Below are 18114 nucleotides of genomic sequence, written 5' to 3'. Positions count from 1 at the left end.
CTGTGTGTTTGCTGGATCCCTGCCGAGCTCTGATGGTTTTACTCCTTGGAGGAGATCATTCACCTCCCAGCTGCGTGTGCGCACTAAGTGTCAGCTTTGCTTTACCTCACCCCGTCTTTGCTGCTCCCGCGTTGGCTTCACAGCGAGCATGCCATGTCAAGATGGCTCCAGAGATAGAAACACTAAACAATCACTACTACAGACCCCCCCCCCCCCCCCCCCCCCCTCAGTTCTGTGCCCCACATAGGCCCAATGTAACAGATGGTAAAAATAAACCACCTGTCCTTCTTACACACCATTAAATTATACATTGTGTTCATGCGTTGGAGTAGAAAGGTGTGTCAGGTCGAGCTACAGTCCTTTGCTGTGGTTTGCTTATTTAGTATTGACACAAATATCACACAGATATTTTTTTCTGGAAATTAAGTTTGAATAAGTGGGAGTCATATTAGAGGGCTAGACATTTACATAATCACTGCACTTCTTTTTGAGTGGAGCAAGTACTGGCACTTACTGCTCATACAGAGTGAGCCTTTTACTGGAGAGTGTTGCATTATGGGTTGTTGGTAGCCTTAATGTTAATTCCATTTACAGTGTGTCCAAAAGTATAGGAATGTCTTATGGCTTGTGTAACATGTTTGCTGTTACATTAGAATATATATTTACCAATCCAGCTAGATTTACTTCATTTTTACTTCTGGGACCTCATTTTTTTTTAGTAAAAGCAAAGGTTAATACACCAGTGCTCAAACCAGCATCACAAAAACAATGTATTACAGTACTTTATTATTTTCTTCTTGTAATTGATTTGTGGAGTAGTTGTAGTGCAAGGAGGAGGGAGACCCAGCTGGACTGCTGTACTGCCAGTTATCCACAATCCCTACAGCTGAGTTCATAGGACAATGCTTGAAATTGTTCTTTAGAAATGCCCATTCTTGATTGATATCACACTTTGTATGGAGTGTAGTTATGTAGTGTTCAATTATAATTCTTATAACTAGGTTTTTCAACAGATTTGTGTTGTTAAAAACGTTACCCTAACAGATATAGTGGCAACATTTCATTACAGTGACAATGACTCCTGGGATACTTGACTTTGTATGTAACTGACTCCCCACAGATCCACTCTAGGAAGACTCTTATATAATCACGTTGGAGAAAGTCAGCCAACAAGAGGGTAATTTCCCTTGCTGCAGTATGATGTAATAACTGAATATTACGCAGGGAAACACCAAATCCCAGGAATCATTAGGACTACTTCAATGCATGGTAACTGTCCCCACATGATTTAACAGTATTAATCTGTTCAACTCAGCACAATAATCCATTGATAGTAACTGAGGAGCCGTTCTCTCCTCGGACTGACTGCATGTACATTTTCCAGGGTATGCATTGGTGGCCTGTTCTGACTCAAGATAGGAATCCACTGCCTTCTCCATTGTCCTTTGTTTATTGCCAGCTGTCATAAGCACTGCTTTCTGTGTTCATCTATTTTCTCTGCCCTTTTGCCGCAACCGAACCTCATTTTTAATTCACACTACATCAGAGCTAGCATCTGCCGGGCAGGGAAACCAGCCGATTTGAAGAAATCTGAGTTTAAAGCCCCCCGGATAGCTGGGTACATCTACAGGATTGATCTCTTCCCTTACACGGTATAATGTATACTGATTTCTGTTACCAGTGCCTACCCCTCGCCTTAGCTGTACTGATGTCACGCTCAACTGAATGTGTCAAATGTGTGATCACACAGGCCACAGGAAGAGAAAAGGCACCATTTAAGACTCATCATGTTCATCTGTCTGTAGTTTTGTGACGTGCAAGGGTTTTTGTCTCCTGTGTTTTTGTTTCTTAGCCTACAATTCATCTAACAGACAGGTTGTCACAATATTTTCAACACCTGTGCAATCTAATGTTCATTACAATATGATTACAAGAAATACATGCAGTGTTCAGTTTTTGTTCTGATTGTGTCAGAGCGGTGTTGATTCAACTCTATGGTCAAATTTGAGGCTACATGGTATTGTAATTTATGTAATCTTGTCCACTCTTGTGTGTAGATGAATTAACAGTAACATACTACATACCATGATACACCAACACTGGGGGTGACAGGATATCATAACAGCCCAGGTGTCAACACCTTGTATGAGACTTAGTGTTTTTTAATCTACTCCTCTTAGCAGCACTAGGTTGGCTGTAGTGACTTTGTTGAAGCTATAATGAGGTCAGATCCTCCCTTGCAGTCTTAAATGTCTGTTAACACATTAAAAGCCTTCCACTAGTGCGTCTTCACACCTTTTGTTGTTCCGGCAGAGATTTTGTCCTTCAGATAAAAGGTGTAAAGATTTTGTGGAACTGATTCATACAACAATGACAAAACCATAAAAGGGTTTTATCAACAGAATGATCTGCTTTAGAATTACATCAAATAAATGTTGAGTTTGTCACCAAGGTCAGCCACCGGAGGCTAACTTATTGCTTTATAAAAGTTGATCTCTCTTGATGTGGATATTGTTAAGTGAACATTGTGTGGGAGAAATGGACTTAATTGCCCCTCTGATAGAGCGCAGCTAAAAGGCGAGTGGATCAGAAAACATTAAGGCTTTTATCTGTTAGACGAATACTTAGAACTGAAATCCAGGGTTATAACAAAATTTAGGATTACAGTATTCTCTAAGCCGTTTGCCATTCAGTTTTGGTTTGTGCGGAAAAACACTGAAAAAAAAGAAAATGAAGTAAAGCTTTTAGATAAAGAAGCGTAGGCTCACAGTTAGGACAAACCTTGATTGCCCAACACATTGTCAAGTTGAACAATGCTTTTTCTCATGCTGTTCCTGTTCTATGGAAATACTGTTGACACCGTTGGTTCTGATCATGGGGTTGCACGCCACAGGTATCTATCCAAAAACATATCTTGTAAGCATATCCTGGAGGTGGTGGGACTGAAATCAGTTTGCCACTGTTGAGTAGGTATCTGAGGTTGTTGTGGAAACGCTGAGCACTCACAGACTTCAAAGTGGAGCCCAACTGTTCAGCTCTACTTGCCCTGGGGCACTACACAGTCATGTTGGCCTGCGTCAAGGAAAACTTGTGCCTCAGTCTTCCCCAGTGATTAGAGGTGGTCACACATAATCAGTGATACAATCCTTTGGTTTTTGGACACAAATTGTCGTCAGATAATGTTTCCAGCTACTTTCCCCACGTAATGGTAAGACATGAAAGGACCAGACATCTTAACCACATACAGTATGTCAACCTGATAGGGGTACAAAATGAAAAGTCAGAGCATCACCAAAGTCAGTATGGTACAATGTCTGGGAACCATTTAAGTATGTACCAAAATGTAGTGCCTTTCCATCTGGTAGATTTAGAGATATTTCACTGGATAAGTGAAAAAATTGACCTGCTGGTGGCGCTAGAGGAAAAGTCAATAGGATTTATCCCCTGGGCACCATGAATATCTGTGCTAGATTTAATGGCATTCAATAGTTAATCCAAATATGTCACTCTCATGGTGGTGCTAGAGAATAAGTCAGGGGATCACCCAAGTCGGTGGGCTTCATCCTCCGGGGACCATAAATGTCTGTAGAAAATGTCATCGTAATCCATCCAATAGGTTTTAGGATATTTCAGTGTGCACCAAAGTGGTGGACCTGACCGACTGACCAACCAACAGACATTACCATCCCTAGAGCCATGCTGCAATAAAGTAGTTCTCCACATCTCCAGATTCCTCTTCCTGGTTTATAGCGCCAACTTCAGCAGCAGAGGGGGTGGCTTTGTCTGTTGCATTAGTAAGACAACACAAACAAGCAACTCTTAACATCGTTAGGACATCTGGAATCCAATAAGACTCAAGGATGCTTGATCTTAATTCATCAGATCACAGGAGACTTGATCTTCCTGCTCTCAGCTTAAAGTTGTACAGTGCTGAAGCTCCAGGAATCCTCAGGCAATGAGAATCCATATCATTAATAGTCACCATGAGAGTTAATACATTCATTAAGGTCAGAAAATTAGTGTGCACAAGAGACAGACATTTAATTGAGGATGAACTGCTCACACTTGTTTCTAGAGTCTGTTGAGTAGAGGTGTTGTTTTGTGCGTTATCTGCTCTTGGCACTATATGGTGCTGCTAGATATTCCAAACATGATGGTGAGGGGATTTAGAGGCCATTGGGCAACTGTGTCTCATGTTATTTATGGAAAAGAGGAGGAGGTAAGTAGGCTGTAAAGTCTGCTTTCTTATTTTGAGTAACACATTTGTTCACAGTTGCTCGTCCACACCCACACACTGCTTTGTTCGTATGATACAATTAAGAACGTCTTTCTAGTCACCAACCAGAGACTTCTCGGGGAGTTCACACCTTTCCCACAATATCTCCCTCCTATGTTAAGCAGCTTTTTATTTCCACAGCACATGTCGCAAAACCCCAGCAAAGGAACTAAGAGAGTAGTTGTTACTCATGTTATTGCTGGTACTAAACTCAGGTTTTGGTTCAGTCTTCACTCCAGGTGGACTAACCATTCCTCTTGCCCACACACATTGATTGATTTATATGTTCTTCTGTGATAAGACTCTGTTTGTTTACCCCACAGGGAGGTAAATGCATTGATATTCTGCAAAGACATGCTCGATCACAGAAAGTGAAACAAACCCCGTCTCTTCAGACTGCATCAATAGCAGGCTTTACAGGCTGCATCACTAATACACCTGAGTCTTATATTTTTTTCTAAACCCTTGAGGCTGCTTTATGTATGTCAGCCTTACACATGCAATGCCTTTGAGGGATCTGCTGATATGCTGATCAAGGTTTTTGATTGTTTCTAAAGCAAGACATTAACCACCCTCATGCTGCTGAAATTTGTTGAGTGGGTGTGCTCTATGTTAGTCAGGGTGTTTTTAATTTACCACATCTTTAAATTCTTTCAACTAATATATGCGCTTAAAATGGTAAATAGGATTTCCCAAATAGAAATAGCATTCTCTCATTAAACAATTACTTCAGGAATGTCTGCGTCTTCTAGAAAAGTATCCCTATTATAACTCAACACTGATTATTAAATTTGGGTTGTTGTATTGTAAAGATTTGAAGTGTTCTGGTGGATGCCATTTGAAGCTGTACTTTAATAACAAACCAAACCACCCTTGTAGACAGCACCTGTCCTTTGCACACTTATCTAGTCCAGGTGCATCTCGATACATCTGTGAATGTTAAGATTTTATTCTTGGGTGCCTAAAAATGGACTGCTGTCTCAGTTGATCTACTCTTAAATTCAGCTTCTCTTTATTCATCTTGTCCAGCTCACTCAATAATTCATTGTTTTACACAACTCATACCTTTTTCTCCTCTTCATTCTTGACCCTTCTTTCATCATTCAGGTGAGATGTGGTGTACCATGCTATAGTTTTAGTTGTACTTTACCAACCACATATCTACTTTTGAGCTTTGAAGACTAAGTTCGTCTCTCTTAAAGTCTTTTATGCCGACAGGAAGCCACTCATTAGGGAAGCATGTCCTCACTCCAGTTGACTGAATAGGGATCAAAGTGTCTAATTTATGCTTAAATGTCACCAACGACAGCAAGGAGAACGACGGCGGAGTTACCGTTGGCTCTCAGCAGAGACCTCATCATCAAAGGGGGTTTCAATCATGAAAGGTGTTCTCAATAATGAAGAAGCGATTGGTCCATTGGCAGTTGCTAGGCAACTCCTTCAGCATTACTCTGGCAAGGAGTACTGGTAGGGAGATTCAAAGGGTGAGACATGCAAGGGTATTTTAGCATGTGGAAGAAATTGCGTAATTTGCCAGTGCATGCAGTGAGGTCTGTCTTATTGTTATGATGAAAGCAGGGAGGATGAGTTGCCTTTTTTTACTTTTCTGTAAATAGGCGAGAGGTTGTAGGATACAATTGGTCACTTTTCAGGATGAAATGAGGAAGGATTTAAAGGTAGAGACAGTAGGGCTGAGGAATATATAGCAATGTATGCATATAGAATAATCATCTTACAAAGGATGCAATTTAATAAAGCAAATATGGCCCACCATGATACACATTACCGCATGAAAATTGATTACTTTGCTTTTTAGTGATTAAGCTAATAGACAGTCTATTTCATCTGACAATTAACATAATTTAGCCTGAAGCAAATGTCTAATCATAATCATTCTGTGAGTGCACTGATTCATTGAGCATAAAAAAACTTACTCTTAGTGTCTCATGGATTTTTGAATCAAACTCTATAATTAGACTTTTTTTGCAAATTGAGCTACCAAATTTTCAAACTGTATATCTGGTGAAATGATGTTACTTCTTTAAAACATTGCAAATAAATTGCAAAAAAAAAAAAAGTTTACCTACATGAGTACCAAAGTTTCCCTTCTTCTTTGTTTCTTTTCTGTGGTACCTCTTCCTGCTGATAGTTACAGAAAAGGGAAAGTCTAGTGTCTCATGTACCATGTGGGAGCCCAAGTGTTATGTTTGACAACAGAATCCTGAACACATGCTGTGTAACCTTCACTGACCTCTGCAATCCTATGTGTGCATGCAAGGGAATGTTGTCAAGGCTTCCCATATGTATTGTAGACTGAAACTTTGTAGTCCCCACCTGTCTCTCTCTGAGAGACATGAGAGGGAAGGAAGTTTGAGGACCTTACAATGTAATGCTGTCCAAGTTGATAATGTAAATAAACAACAACACAGCATGTGTTTATTTACATTATCAATTAAGCTTGTTTATATTTAACTTTTCATGTAGCCAAATGTATGTCTTCCACTCTCACCATCAGTCAGAAATCACAAATATATTAAACTTACTGTAATATGAGAGAGAAGCAGAAAATCATCACATTTGAGACACTTGAACCAGCAAGTGCTTAGTATTTGTTTTACTGGATAATTGACTAAATTGATTAACTAGTAATAGGATAATTACTAGGTAATCAATAAAAGTGGACAGCCTCACTAATTAATATAGTTGAATCAACACCTCTCCAACTAAGTATTTGTTTATATTTACTTGATGCCTACCATATGCCTCTAACTGTGGTGATACACTTCCTAATTGGTGGAAAACTGAGCACTCTTGTGTTGTTTCCTGGTAGCACTGCTCGTTTTTTTTCCTTTCCTGGGGACAAAGCTTTCAGTTAGACGTGCTGTCCTTATCCCTGAGAGAGTAGTTCAATAATTGCTCTTGTTTTACTCCGCTTGAGAGTAGCCGTCAATTTTTAAACAAGCAGTCCCGTTGTGTGTGGGTGCACACATGTTTGTGCATGCCCTTTTGCCTTCAGGTGATCCACGGTGGATGTTACGTTATTGAGTTGATGATGATGATCTCTTTTGATTTGACTGTTGCTTGTCCCCATTGAATCCACAGGCACTATTCATTAACACTGATCAATAGGACAGCAGCAGTGTATCCTGCTATCACAGTTAACAGCCAGCATAGGCAGGAAAATACAAATAAATGGCATGCAAATGTTTGTCATTTATATTTATTTCTCAGTTTATGCATTGAAGAAATTATTGTTTGAATGTATAGATCAGAAATAATTATTGATAATAATGGCTATATTCATTAAACAAGTTATTAATGGTGGAAGACTACTACTAAAAGAAATGCAGGAGGAAGCAGGATGCAGTTTGCCAAAAGCTGAGTTGTTTTTTTCATAATTCCATAGTTATGAAACTTTTATTACTTGAAAAACTGGCTGTGTAACAGTGTAGCTTTAGTCTGTTTTAATCACAGCAGCAAGTGGGGATAAAAATAGATCATGCTGACAGCTTAAATCAGGCAACTGACAAACTAAAACAATGAAAGAAATTAGATGATGAAATCATTATTTGAATAAAGGCCATTGAGTATTAATTTCAAATGCAATATAAATGTCTCTTAGGCAAGGTTAGGGCATATTGCTGTGTAGACAATCTCAGAACCCAGCGGCTATCCTATCGTCTGACGACAATTTAGCCTCTGGAGGCAATGGCTAATGTTTCGGGGCTTCAGGTGTAGCCAGCGCATATCTGGACCTAGACTTCCTCTTCTATGCACTGGACATTGTTTACGGTCAGATTAGCAACTTGAGACGCGAGAAACTGATTATGTTATTATTATAAACAGATATCTGCATATGAATGTAAATACATTTTTAAAAAGATGATAGCCGCTGGGTTCCGAGATTGCATTTCGGCCAATGCTTTCCACCTCTTTTGCCCTCCACACGTTTACCTGCATGCAACTAAAACCCGCTCAAACATGACTAGTCGGACTACAAATATATACCAGAATGCTTCCAATGCCAAAAATGTTGTCCTTTGTCTACAGATTCATATGCAGATATCTGTTAGAGATTATTGTGTGGACAATAGAGATTATAGAGATCGGACAATACAGGCCGACCAATATTGTCAGTGGAACTTGAACGATGTCAGTCGGACAGTCTTCAGAAAGCCCAGCTCTATTCAAGTTTGTGTGTGTGTGTGTGTGTGTGTGTGTGTGTGTGTGTGTGTAAAACAATAGCCTGTGTCATTATCAGATCCATTGGCTGTTTGAGCAGGCACCTGCGTCTGGTGGCCTCTCGGCAGACCTAGAGGACATCTGGCTCCTGCCTCCAGTCTGACTTAAGAGGAAGGTTTTATGGGTTGCCTGTATTTGCTAGACCCGTGTTATGTAATTGTGTTACATAAGTCAAGTCCTCAAGGGGGATTATTGGGAGATTGGTAGATACGTCTTCCTGTCTGAGCTGTCTTCCTCAGAGTGAGGGGTAATAACAGAGGAAAAGCTCCACTGATGTTTCTTACATAATTGGTCACTCAAAATTAATATTTTCATTCTTTTCTCCTTTTCCCATCTTCTTTCCTACTCTTTCTCTATTTCATTTATTCATTAATTTCCTCCAACAATACTACCACTCACCCACTGCTTCCTTACCCCTCTTTCCACTTCTTTGTCAGGTGTGTGCAACATGGCGTCTAAACCTCACCCTCCTCTGATGAAGAAGCACAGTCAGACAGACCTGATAAGCCGCCTGAAGAGCCGGAAGATCCTTGGAGTTGGCGGCGAAGATGATGATGGCGAAGTGCACCGCTCAAAGGTCAGATTATGTCACATGATGTCATTTTTATTCAATATGGGCAGTAATGCAGAAAACAAAGGCAAATAGCTAGTGCATTAGTGCAACAAACAACTTAGTTATACATTTAAGCACATGTGTTAAACTGTCATCCCTCAAATAGATAATATTGCAGCAATGCATAAGCACAAATGGCACTCAACCACAGATGCATTCATTAACCCTGAGAAGAGCTATGGATTCCTTTTAAAAGCCACAATGGACTGCTAATTGGCTCATCACTCTCATAGTGTCCCATTGTGTGCATTTGCTCCTTATGCTTCAATGAATCCAGATCACGTAATCCCACGAGCTCCAGCAGCTCCACTGAGATGTGACTGGCTCCCCTGGGAGACTCTCTGCCTCTTGCATTTTATGTATTATATTTCTCCCTCACATGTATTTGCACATTCATATAGACGCTACACAGTGATGTGTATACCAAAAACGCGTCAGGAGACTCAAAAACATGCATGTTGAGCTGCACAGTTGCAGACTGACAATAATATCTTGTTCTGTTTCAGAGGGCTCAAATATAGAGATTCCCATTATTATTTTTTTTATCAGATTGCATTAGAATGATCATCAGCAGAGCAGACTGTTCATCACTGAAATATTAATCAGGCAAGTAGGAGAAGGGAACAGAACAGAAGGGAGGAGGCATACGGTGGTGGCTGATAGCTTGCGATGAGATCTCGACCCCCTTTTCTCTGCCCCCCTGAGTGTTTGTTTTCTCTCTAAATGTTTTAGCAAGAAGTCTTACCCAGACATCTGCCACTCAGGTCCCTTTTGCGAACTGATGGACACAGATACATATACTGAGAAAGAAAGAGAAACACTTAATGCCTCAACATCCATGCCAATTACGCTGATTTGATGTGAGAAAGATTCTTGAGGTTAGATACTGGCTGTAATGATTGACTGGGTATCCAGCAACAGTCTATGCAAAGTACAGTAACATAATACTTTGGCTAATGAGATCTATTGTGCATTCTGTTTTCAATAGTAGGTTTCTCTGTTTAACTGTGGCATTGACCCTAATTTAGAAATTAAACTGTTGCTCTTACAATGTAATTGTTCGCGTCTTTTACTGCATTGTGCTGGTACTCTTTAGTTGTTCCATTTATCCGTGCCACAAGTGTTTGTTGCAAAGAGACCCATGGGATCCAACAGTAAGGTTAGCTGCATAGCAAGAGTTGGTTTGGAGGGGAAACCGTTGGCTTTATCCCCATGGTCCCTGTAAACAAAGGAGGGAAGTGCTCCTGTAGTCCCCTGACTGTCTCTTCCTGCCTCTTTTTCTGCTTGGAGATAAGAATACTGTTGCTATTACTTAGACTTCAGTGAGAGAGAGGCTTTATGCTACCATATGTGAGTGCAACTGTGCCAAGAGATACTGCCCTTCTTGCCCGTTGTGACAATGTCAGCTTCTTTAACTTGCTGATACACTACTTTAGTGCATTAGTGCATAGGTCAAGTAGCAACTACAAGGCACTTACAGCGTTCATAAATAAGACAAACCACAGTGTTCTGCGTATATATTTTATGTCCGAGAGGATTCCCAGAGACATACAAAATGGTGATTACCACCTACTTAATGTGACTGCACAAACTTACAACTGCTATCAGTCAAATGACACATTTTAGGTTGGTGGATAGCAGATTTGACCTCTCCTGTATATTTTTCTTTCTCAAAGTTGCCCTTTGTTTACTGAATGCAGCTGACTGAGTGACTGATGACAAGGCCAGGCCATAGCAGCTGTGATTAAGCGTCTCTTTCCACAAACAGCATTGTGTCTTTCTTCCCTTTCCTGTTTCTCTCTCTCTCCTCAACTCCCTTCCGCTCTATTCCACTCCAGGCCAGCCCTGTGCCATCATTTGACGCTCAGTTCCCTTTGAGTATTTCTCATGCCAGTCATGAATATTTATGTGTTCCTGTCAAAAACAGCCCCTGAAACCATGGCACAGGAAGGCTGATTCACCTGATCACATGATCACAGCTGGCACAGACGGGATTCATGTACAGGCACTTCATCTGCAGTGCAAGGAGAGATGTAATGGGTCTAGTCTTTAACTCTTTATCTTAATATTTTTAGGAGTTTAACTTCAAGGGCGTCTTTCTTTAAAGGCTCTGCTCTGAGATAAAAGCTAGCAGCAACCATAGACGGGAGGAAATGTTCAAGAAACTAAAAAAATTGGATTCCTTTTTTCTCCATTTCAATTACGACACATTCAATCTTTTCATACTTTCTTCTCATCTATTTTTTATATCATAAAACGCCAGTTCTATGAAGCTACTTAAAGGAGGCCTTTTGGCCCATTAATATCACTCCATTTGTGTGTGAATGCATGGTAGTATGCTGCAAATGCACACATGCAAGAATATCTAGTTTTCTCTATCTGTTTTCACTCTGTATACATGGTATATGTTTCACTGCTTTTGAGTGATGTGTGCATCACTTAACAAGCTGTGACAGTAAGGCTGGGCGATGATGTGGGTGAAGTCATTGTCACACCACAAGAATGTTTTCAGATATTAATATACATTACAATATGGTAAATGTATGCAGACTCACATAAATTTATCAATTAACTGATGTTCAAAACTATGAGCAGAGTACTACTGTTTTGCATTGAATGAGACTCTTCTCATGTGTAAAATAAATCTTTCAGCTATTTTTTTTGTTTTTAATTCACACCTTGCTAGGGGAAAAGTAATGTGGATAACAGAATTTTGCAAAACAATAACATGATAAGATCATATCATCATGATGAAAGTCGATGAATGCTAAAATAGAGTTATATCTCAGCTCTTTGCAAGAGACAGAAAGAAAAGTCATATGATGGCATGTCTTGCAAGTTTTTGCCTTTTGAAGTGAAATTATGTCTCAATTATATTGGCATAATTTTTTTATATTTTAGACCTTAACCTCTCTTAAATTCATGAGGGCATTTCTCATGACATTTTGATGTTGACTACATTCAATGGAACAACAGTTGTTTTTGAAAATGCCCCAGATGCAGTGCCCAGTAACATTTACATGTTGGGAAATGGTAGAAGGCAAAACCCTTGAAAAGCGTTGTCTTGGTCTTTCTAGTATATCATATGAATCATTTTGTTTCATTCACTGACATTTCACGGCCTCATCAAGCAGAAAACTACTTTCCAATTGATAGTGAGTTCCCTGTAAACACTGTGAAATGATTCATCTTCTCTATTTTGGTTGTTTTCACGCTTCAGTGTATTTTTAGTTTTAGTGATGCTGTGTCTTACTGCAATACAAGAAAAGTTTTTGAGGGAGGAGATGTATGATGATGAAGGGAAATCACTGATATTGGGGGAGTGAAAGAACCTGAAGGCTTTGGATGAAGAAATTCAACAATTTAAATTTATCTGTTTTTGTCAGAGGCAGAAAACTGGGTTGTTGTGTTTTTTTCTCTGGCCGTCTGTGTGGTTTATCTGGGACACTTTGTTTACCTCCTGGCCCTTGTGGGTTTTAGGATTAAAAGAACTTGAATCTGAATTTGTCAGCAGAATTTCTGAGGTTATATCCTCCTCCCATGCAAAAATAATCAGTGCTCTCGCTCTCTAAACCACCTCCTTTGTTTTTTTCCATATATTTACAGACATATACACACAGATGCACATAGATTGTCTCTTTCCATTTTATATAACTCCTTAGGTATTTCTTTGCACTTGGATATGGGATGCTTTAGAATTTAAAAGCACCACAATTCCTCTGAAATGCAGAGTACACATTGCATACTGCGAGGTGCTTTAGATCACTGATTTTGGTTTTGTCTAGAGATCATTTTCATTTGAATACTGTGAAAAATGCAGTCAAAAGGCGATGTCTTAAATTGCTTGTTTTGTTAAATGCAAAGATATTCAAATTGACAAAAGCACAAAACCTCCCATTTTAGAAGCTGGAACCAGCAAATGTTATAATTTTCTTTGGTAAATTTCTTACATGATTAATTGATTATCAAACGTGTCGTCTATCCATTTTCTGTGTATTGACTAATGGCTTATTGTTTCATCACTACATCATACCAGCCCTCAGACAGTTCTAGATGAAGCCACAGAGTATGCTTGGATGCTTTTATATTTAAGTTTTTGGGAGAGGTTCATGTGAATATATTGGGGTCTGATGGAACAGAGTTAGAAAATCAATTTGCCAGTAATTACCATTCCAGCATATTCTTGCATTTGTGATAAGAGATGCTTATCATCTAAGAGATATCACTAGGGAAACGCTTGAATGTGTCTTTTCAATATTGCTGAATTATAAGATTCATTCTGTATGGCATTTCATGAAATATTAACAGTTTTTTTGCTCAACTGAAATGAACAATTGCTCTCAGTTTGTCAAAATGTTCTCCCACTAAATGCTTTGGGCTCTCAGGATTATAAATTTAGTATTGCGTGGTACTCGTGTTGCTAGGATTAAGTTAATTTGTAGCAAATAAGGCTTTTCTTCTGGCATAGACTTGGTAGTTGGTTATTCATCAGAATAATTCACTGCAAGATGTTGTTATGACATACCTCTTTAATCTTCAGGGGGGGATAAAGGAGGTGAAGACATTTACAGTCTCTAATTAACATCTTAATAGGACCTTTAGACACTCTGCCTCTCTTTTCTTTTCTCTCCACTGCCTTGTTTAATATGCCTTTTTCCAGTAACTTGCTACAGATGTGATGACAACAGGAAATACATCTCCGTGGAGAGCACTTTATTCTCGGTTATGTGGTGCTTTGTTGAAGTCTGTCATAATAGATATTTGTTAAGATTACATGATTGCTATTACATTTCCCTTCTCATAACTCATTTCCTTTTTCTTTTGTCTTGCCTTGCTCGCTCACAGATCAGTCAGATGCTTGGAAATGAGTTGAAGTTTGCAGTGCGAGAGCCCATCGGGCTGAGGTGAGATTTCAACTGCTCAGAACAGCTCACAGTTAACACAGACTGTGTGGTCAGCTGTGTAACACTTCCAGTAAAGTTCAACATCGTGTAAACTCTGAGAAAACAAATGTACAGTCAGTTTTGGTTGCAGGAAGGAAATAGTATGTCATCCAGTGTCTCTCTTTTTAGGGTGTGGATACTCATCTCAGCAGTGGGCTTTACAGTTATGGCCCTGATGGTAAGTGTTGCTTAAATTCAAGTTCATATTCATGACTAAAAAGTCTTCATTACATTTTAATAGTCTCTACATTTTAAAAATAGGAAAAAATCATGTTATGCAAACCCAGCAGTTACTGTAGATTCTTTTCCATCTTATCAGTCAGGGACATCTGGAGAAACAGTTCCGTCTTTGTTGGCCATATCGCCTAAATGCTCAATATCCTCAGTGTTCAGGACATATGCAGTGATTCTAACTCACAGACAGGAAGACTTTGTCAATGCTGCTGCATTTCAGGGCCATTTTGGGGGCATTTTGGGAGGACAGAATGCTGTTGTGTTGATATGACAGAGTTGTGTTGTGCTTTTGTTTTCCTACACAGGCCCTGGTGTTTCCAAACCAGCTATATGAGGTTGTTTTCGAGGAGGAGCTTTCCACGACTAACATCTCCGTTCGCCTTTATGGAGGAGCACTGCTTAGTGAGTCTTCGCTTCTAAGATGCAAGAAAGACACACTGATTATAAGTACATAAAGCTATTCATGCTTCGTCATGCATAGCTGCAGTACAATATATACTACAGCTATGCATGAGGGAGTGCATTCACTGTGCTGCAATGATGCAAACATACAACAATGTAATATTTATTTATTTACATGCTAAAAATATATGCTGCTCAACTGCATGCGGTCTCTTGTGATAATGCCTTTTAATGCATTCATCACGATACACACACACACATTCAGATCATGTACAAAAAGCTCTCTTCTTGGTGCAAAATAATTCCTTCAGGCTATAAACAGAGGACGCTGTATAATTTCATTAAGTTCTTTGCGTCTACAGTTCACTCTGAGGGCTTGACGGGTACAGAGACCAATTCTTCAGAATACTCACAGCAAAGGCTCCAGTTGCTTCTGTTTCTGTGGCCTCATATATCAGCTATAAATCCAGTGGGAACACAGTGAGGGATGGCAGGACAGTGCATGCACTGCGTGTGTGTGGGTTGGCCTAGAAATCAGAGAGGAGGCAGTGTATTACTCTACATTTAAATTTTGCTGCTCGCTCACTCAATCTTGAGCTTTTTTTTGCTCTTCCGTGCCTCGCCATCCACATCCAAGACAATCCATGCTCATAAACATGCCAGGTAATTACGGCATGTGTGCTTTGCTTCACTCTCACAGAAAAATTATCCTGGAGATGTAAGCGATTATTTTAATGGCCTTAGTTTGAAGCAAGGCTGCCAGGCAAGTCGGTGAGTCAGTCACTCAGTAAGTGATTGCAGGGTTCGTGATGGCTCTGTGAAGAGGCACAAAGTGGCTGTGACAGAGAGGCAGGTAGCACACAGGTTGCTCCTTGGTGGGAAAGTAAGCAGGGAAATAAAGAATGGTGAGAGCAAAGGCTTAGCATATATTCAATACATTTTGCCAGGTTGTCACTTTCGGCTAAGTCATAACATATGTCAGAATGTCAGCTTAGACCCGATATAGACATAGATCCAATATTGTGTGCTCCTATCTAATATATTCTCCTCCTCCTTCCTCACAACACTTACGTGATTATGGGAATACTAAGGAGAAACCCCATACTATACTCGAACACATTGTATGCATATCTCAAAATCAAATCAAAAATAAGCTTCTGTATGATTACTGCATTGCCTGAGGAGAGATAAAACCTTAAACACATTCATGCACTGTGAAGGGAGATATGAATGAGCCAGCTCTCAATCTCATAAGGCCAGCAAGAGATGGGCTTCTTCATTTTAAATGTCAGCGGGGCTGTGGGGATTACAAAGAGAAAGGATGACGTCTGACAAGACGAGGAGCAGTAAAGGGGGCGAAGGATGGGGTCTCATCTGCCACACAGATGGAACCTGGCAGGGAGAGGAGACAGTCCATCAGCCCTCCCACCTTTCTGCCCCTCCCCAGCTCGTTTCTATCACCTCACTGGTGTGTGTGTGTGTGTGTGTGTGTGTGTGGGAGTGGGAGTGGAATGCAGGAAAATGAACTGGAAGAATGGCGGGGAATGAAATGATTGAGCACAGGCTTTTATCAGAATCAATGAGTCAGAGCATTCAACGGAATCAATAGGCCAATTATCACTGTGTGCACATGGCGTCACATATTACAGTTGAAGTACAGCTGCAAGTAAACTGCTCTCATAGTAGTTTTGTTAGTTGAATTACTCTGGCAGTCTTCTTTCCTGGGCTTCTTCTTTTTGGCTTTTGTTTTTCTGTTTTCATTCCCATGCCCCTGAACCTATAAATTCCTTTTTTTATCACATCCCTTTCCAGGCCTGGCCCTCATCATGTGGAACGGTCTCTACACAGCAGAGAAGATCGTCATCCAGTGGACTCTGCTCAGTGAAGCCTGCTACTTTGCTGTCCAGTTTCTAGGTGATTAAATTTAGCTGTTGGAGTTGCACTATCAGAGACCCCCTTTTCTATCTCACTTTGTTTGAGACAAACCAAGAATTTTGCAAATGTATATGTTGATACTGCCCTCTTGTGTTCAGAGTGGGGACTTACAGCCTTGTATTTTACTATTGGATAGGTTCACATGTTTTCATACCTATCTTAAAACAGCACTCACATGCCCATATAGACATTGAAATAGTTTTTGATCTCGAAATCCCATCCTAAAGCAATTTCACTGCAAGTGATGGAAGACAAATTCCACAGTCTTGATGCTGTGGAAAAATGACTTCTAAGCTAATATGAAGCTTTGACAGTCAGATATGCAAATCAAGTTGGTTTCTTCCAAAGTTACCGTTCCCCCTTTGTGTTAGTATCCCTCCGCTCAGCTCAGCAAGGAAACACAAACAGGAAATTTTGTGCTAAAAAGACTGCAACTTTGAATGATATCCACTGGATTTGTCTAACACAGACTGACAATTGCAGCTACAGATAACTTTTTCAACTTACATGTGGGCATGTGAGTATTCTTTTAGGACAGACTTAAAAAAAATATGAACCTATCCTTTTAAGATCCACTTTCCAGAGGGTGATAATATTAGGAATATAATGTGCAATGTGCCTTTTTGCTTATAATAAAGATCATGTTTAAAGTACTATATGTTCCTCTGTGGTTTCAGTGACATCTGTCACCTTAGTGGAGATTGGCATCCTGCCCAATTCTGCTATCCTCCTGCTCCTCAGTCGAGTGCTCTTCCTGGTGGTCACCATGGCTTACTACTACCACCTGGGCCGTAAGCCGAAGAAGATCTGAGCTGACCGTGTGATACTTCCAGGGAGGGGACAGCTGAGCACAGATCACAAACGTGGGGTCAGAAGGTTTGGAATATTATTTAATTGGGGCTTGGAGCATTACATTGCCAGTGGATGCCCCCTGCCCCTCCCTTCCATGGGACCTAGCCTATTATAACCCCCAGTATTCAACAGATGAGCACAGTCTCACTTTCCAGACTCTACTACAAGAACAAGAAACCTCATAGTGAAAGTGAATTACTCTTTCACTGGGCTGTGAGGTCAAGCCCCTCTTGACACACATTCCTCCTTTGTGCAGTTCTGAGTGCTGTCATTATAAAGAAGAAGCTAGTTTGTAGTGCATTGCATTCTTGTGTCACCTAGTTATATGACTTAATATGTACAGTACAGACTAATTTCAAACATCCGACTATGTTGTTCATGTACAGCTACGTGATTTCCAGATTCATTATTTAGTGTTATTGGATAAAAAGTTGCATCTTGACCCGTTTTCTTAATCACACTCAAGGACCACGAGTTTGTGTGATAATGTGTTTCCTGTTTGATGCTGCTGATGTTAACTCATACTGTATGTATGCTAAAGTGAAGCCTGGATATCTGTATGCATCTCTTGCATGCTTCTCTGACAGCTCTCCAGTGAACACATTAAATGGAGAAAG

General features: G+C 40.1%; 1 protein-coding gene across 1 annotated transcript in view; it reads left to right on the top strand.

Moving 5' to 3' along the window:
- LOC139286592 (tumor protein p53-inducible protein 11-like) overlaps positions 1-17507 on the top strand; it is a 28748-nt gene extending 11241 nt beyond the window's left edge. The window contains exons 3-8 of the mRNA XM_070907458.1: positions 8956-9095; positions 13977-14035; positions 14204-14252; positions 14614-14710; positions 16523-16624; positions 17323-17507. Coding sequence (XP_070763559.1) covers positions 8967-9095; positions 13977-14035; positions 14204-14252; positions 14614-14710; positions 16523-16624; positions 17323-17456 — 570 coding nt within the window. The 5' untranslated portion in view covers positions 8956-8966 and the 3' untranslated portion in view covers positions 17457-17507. The remainder of the gene's footprint in view (positions 1-8955; positions 9096-13976; positions 14036-14203; positions 14253-14613; positions 14711-16522; positions 16625-17322) is intronic.
- Positions 17508-18114: the final 607 nt, after the last annotated feature.

Source organism: Enoplosus armatus, chromosome 6 (genome assembly GCF_043641665.1).
Source record: "Enoplosus armatus isolate fEnoArm2 chromosome 6, fEnoArm2.hap1, whole genome shotgun sequence".
Classification (NCBI taxonomy): Eukaryota; Metazoa; Chordata; class Actinopteri; order Centrarchiformes; family Enoplosidae; genus Enoplosus; species Enoplosus armatus.
Note: the sequence above shows the minus strand (reverse complement) of the source record. Positions and strands in the feature narration are given on the sequence as shown.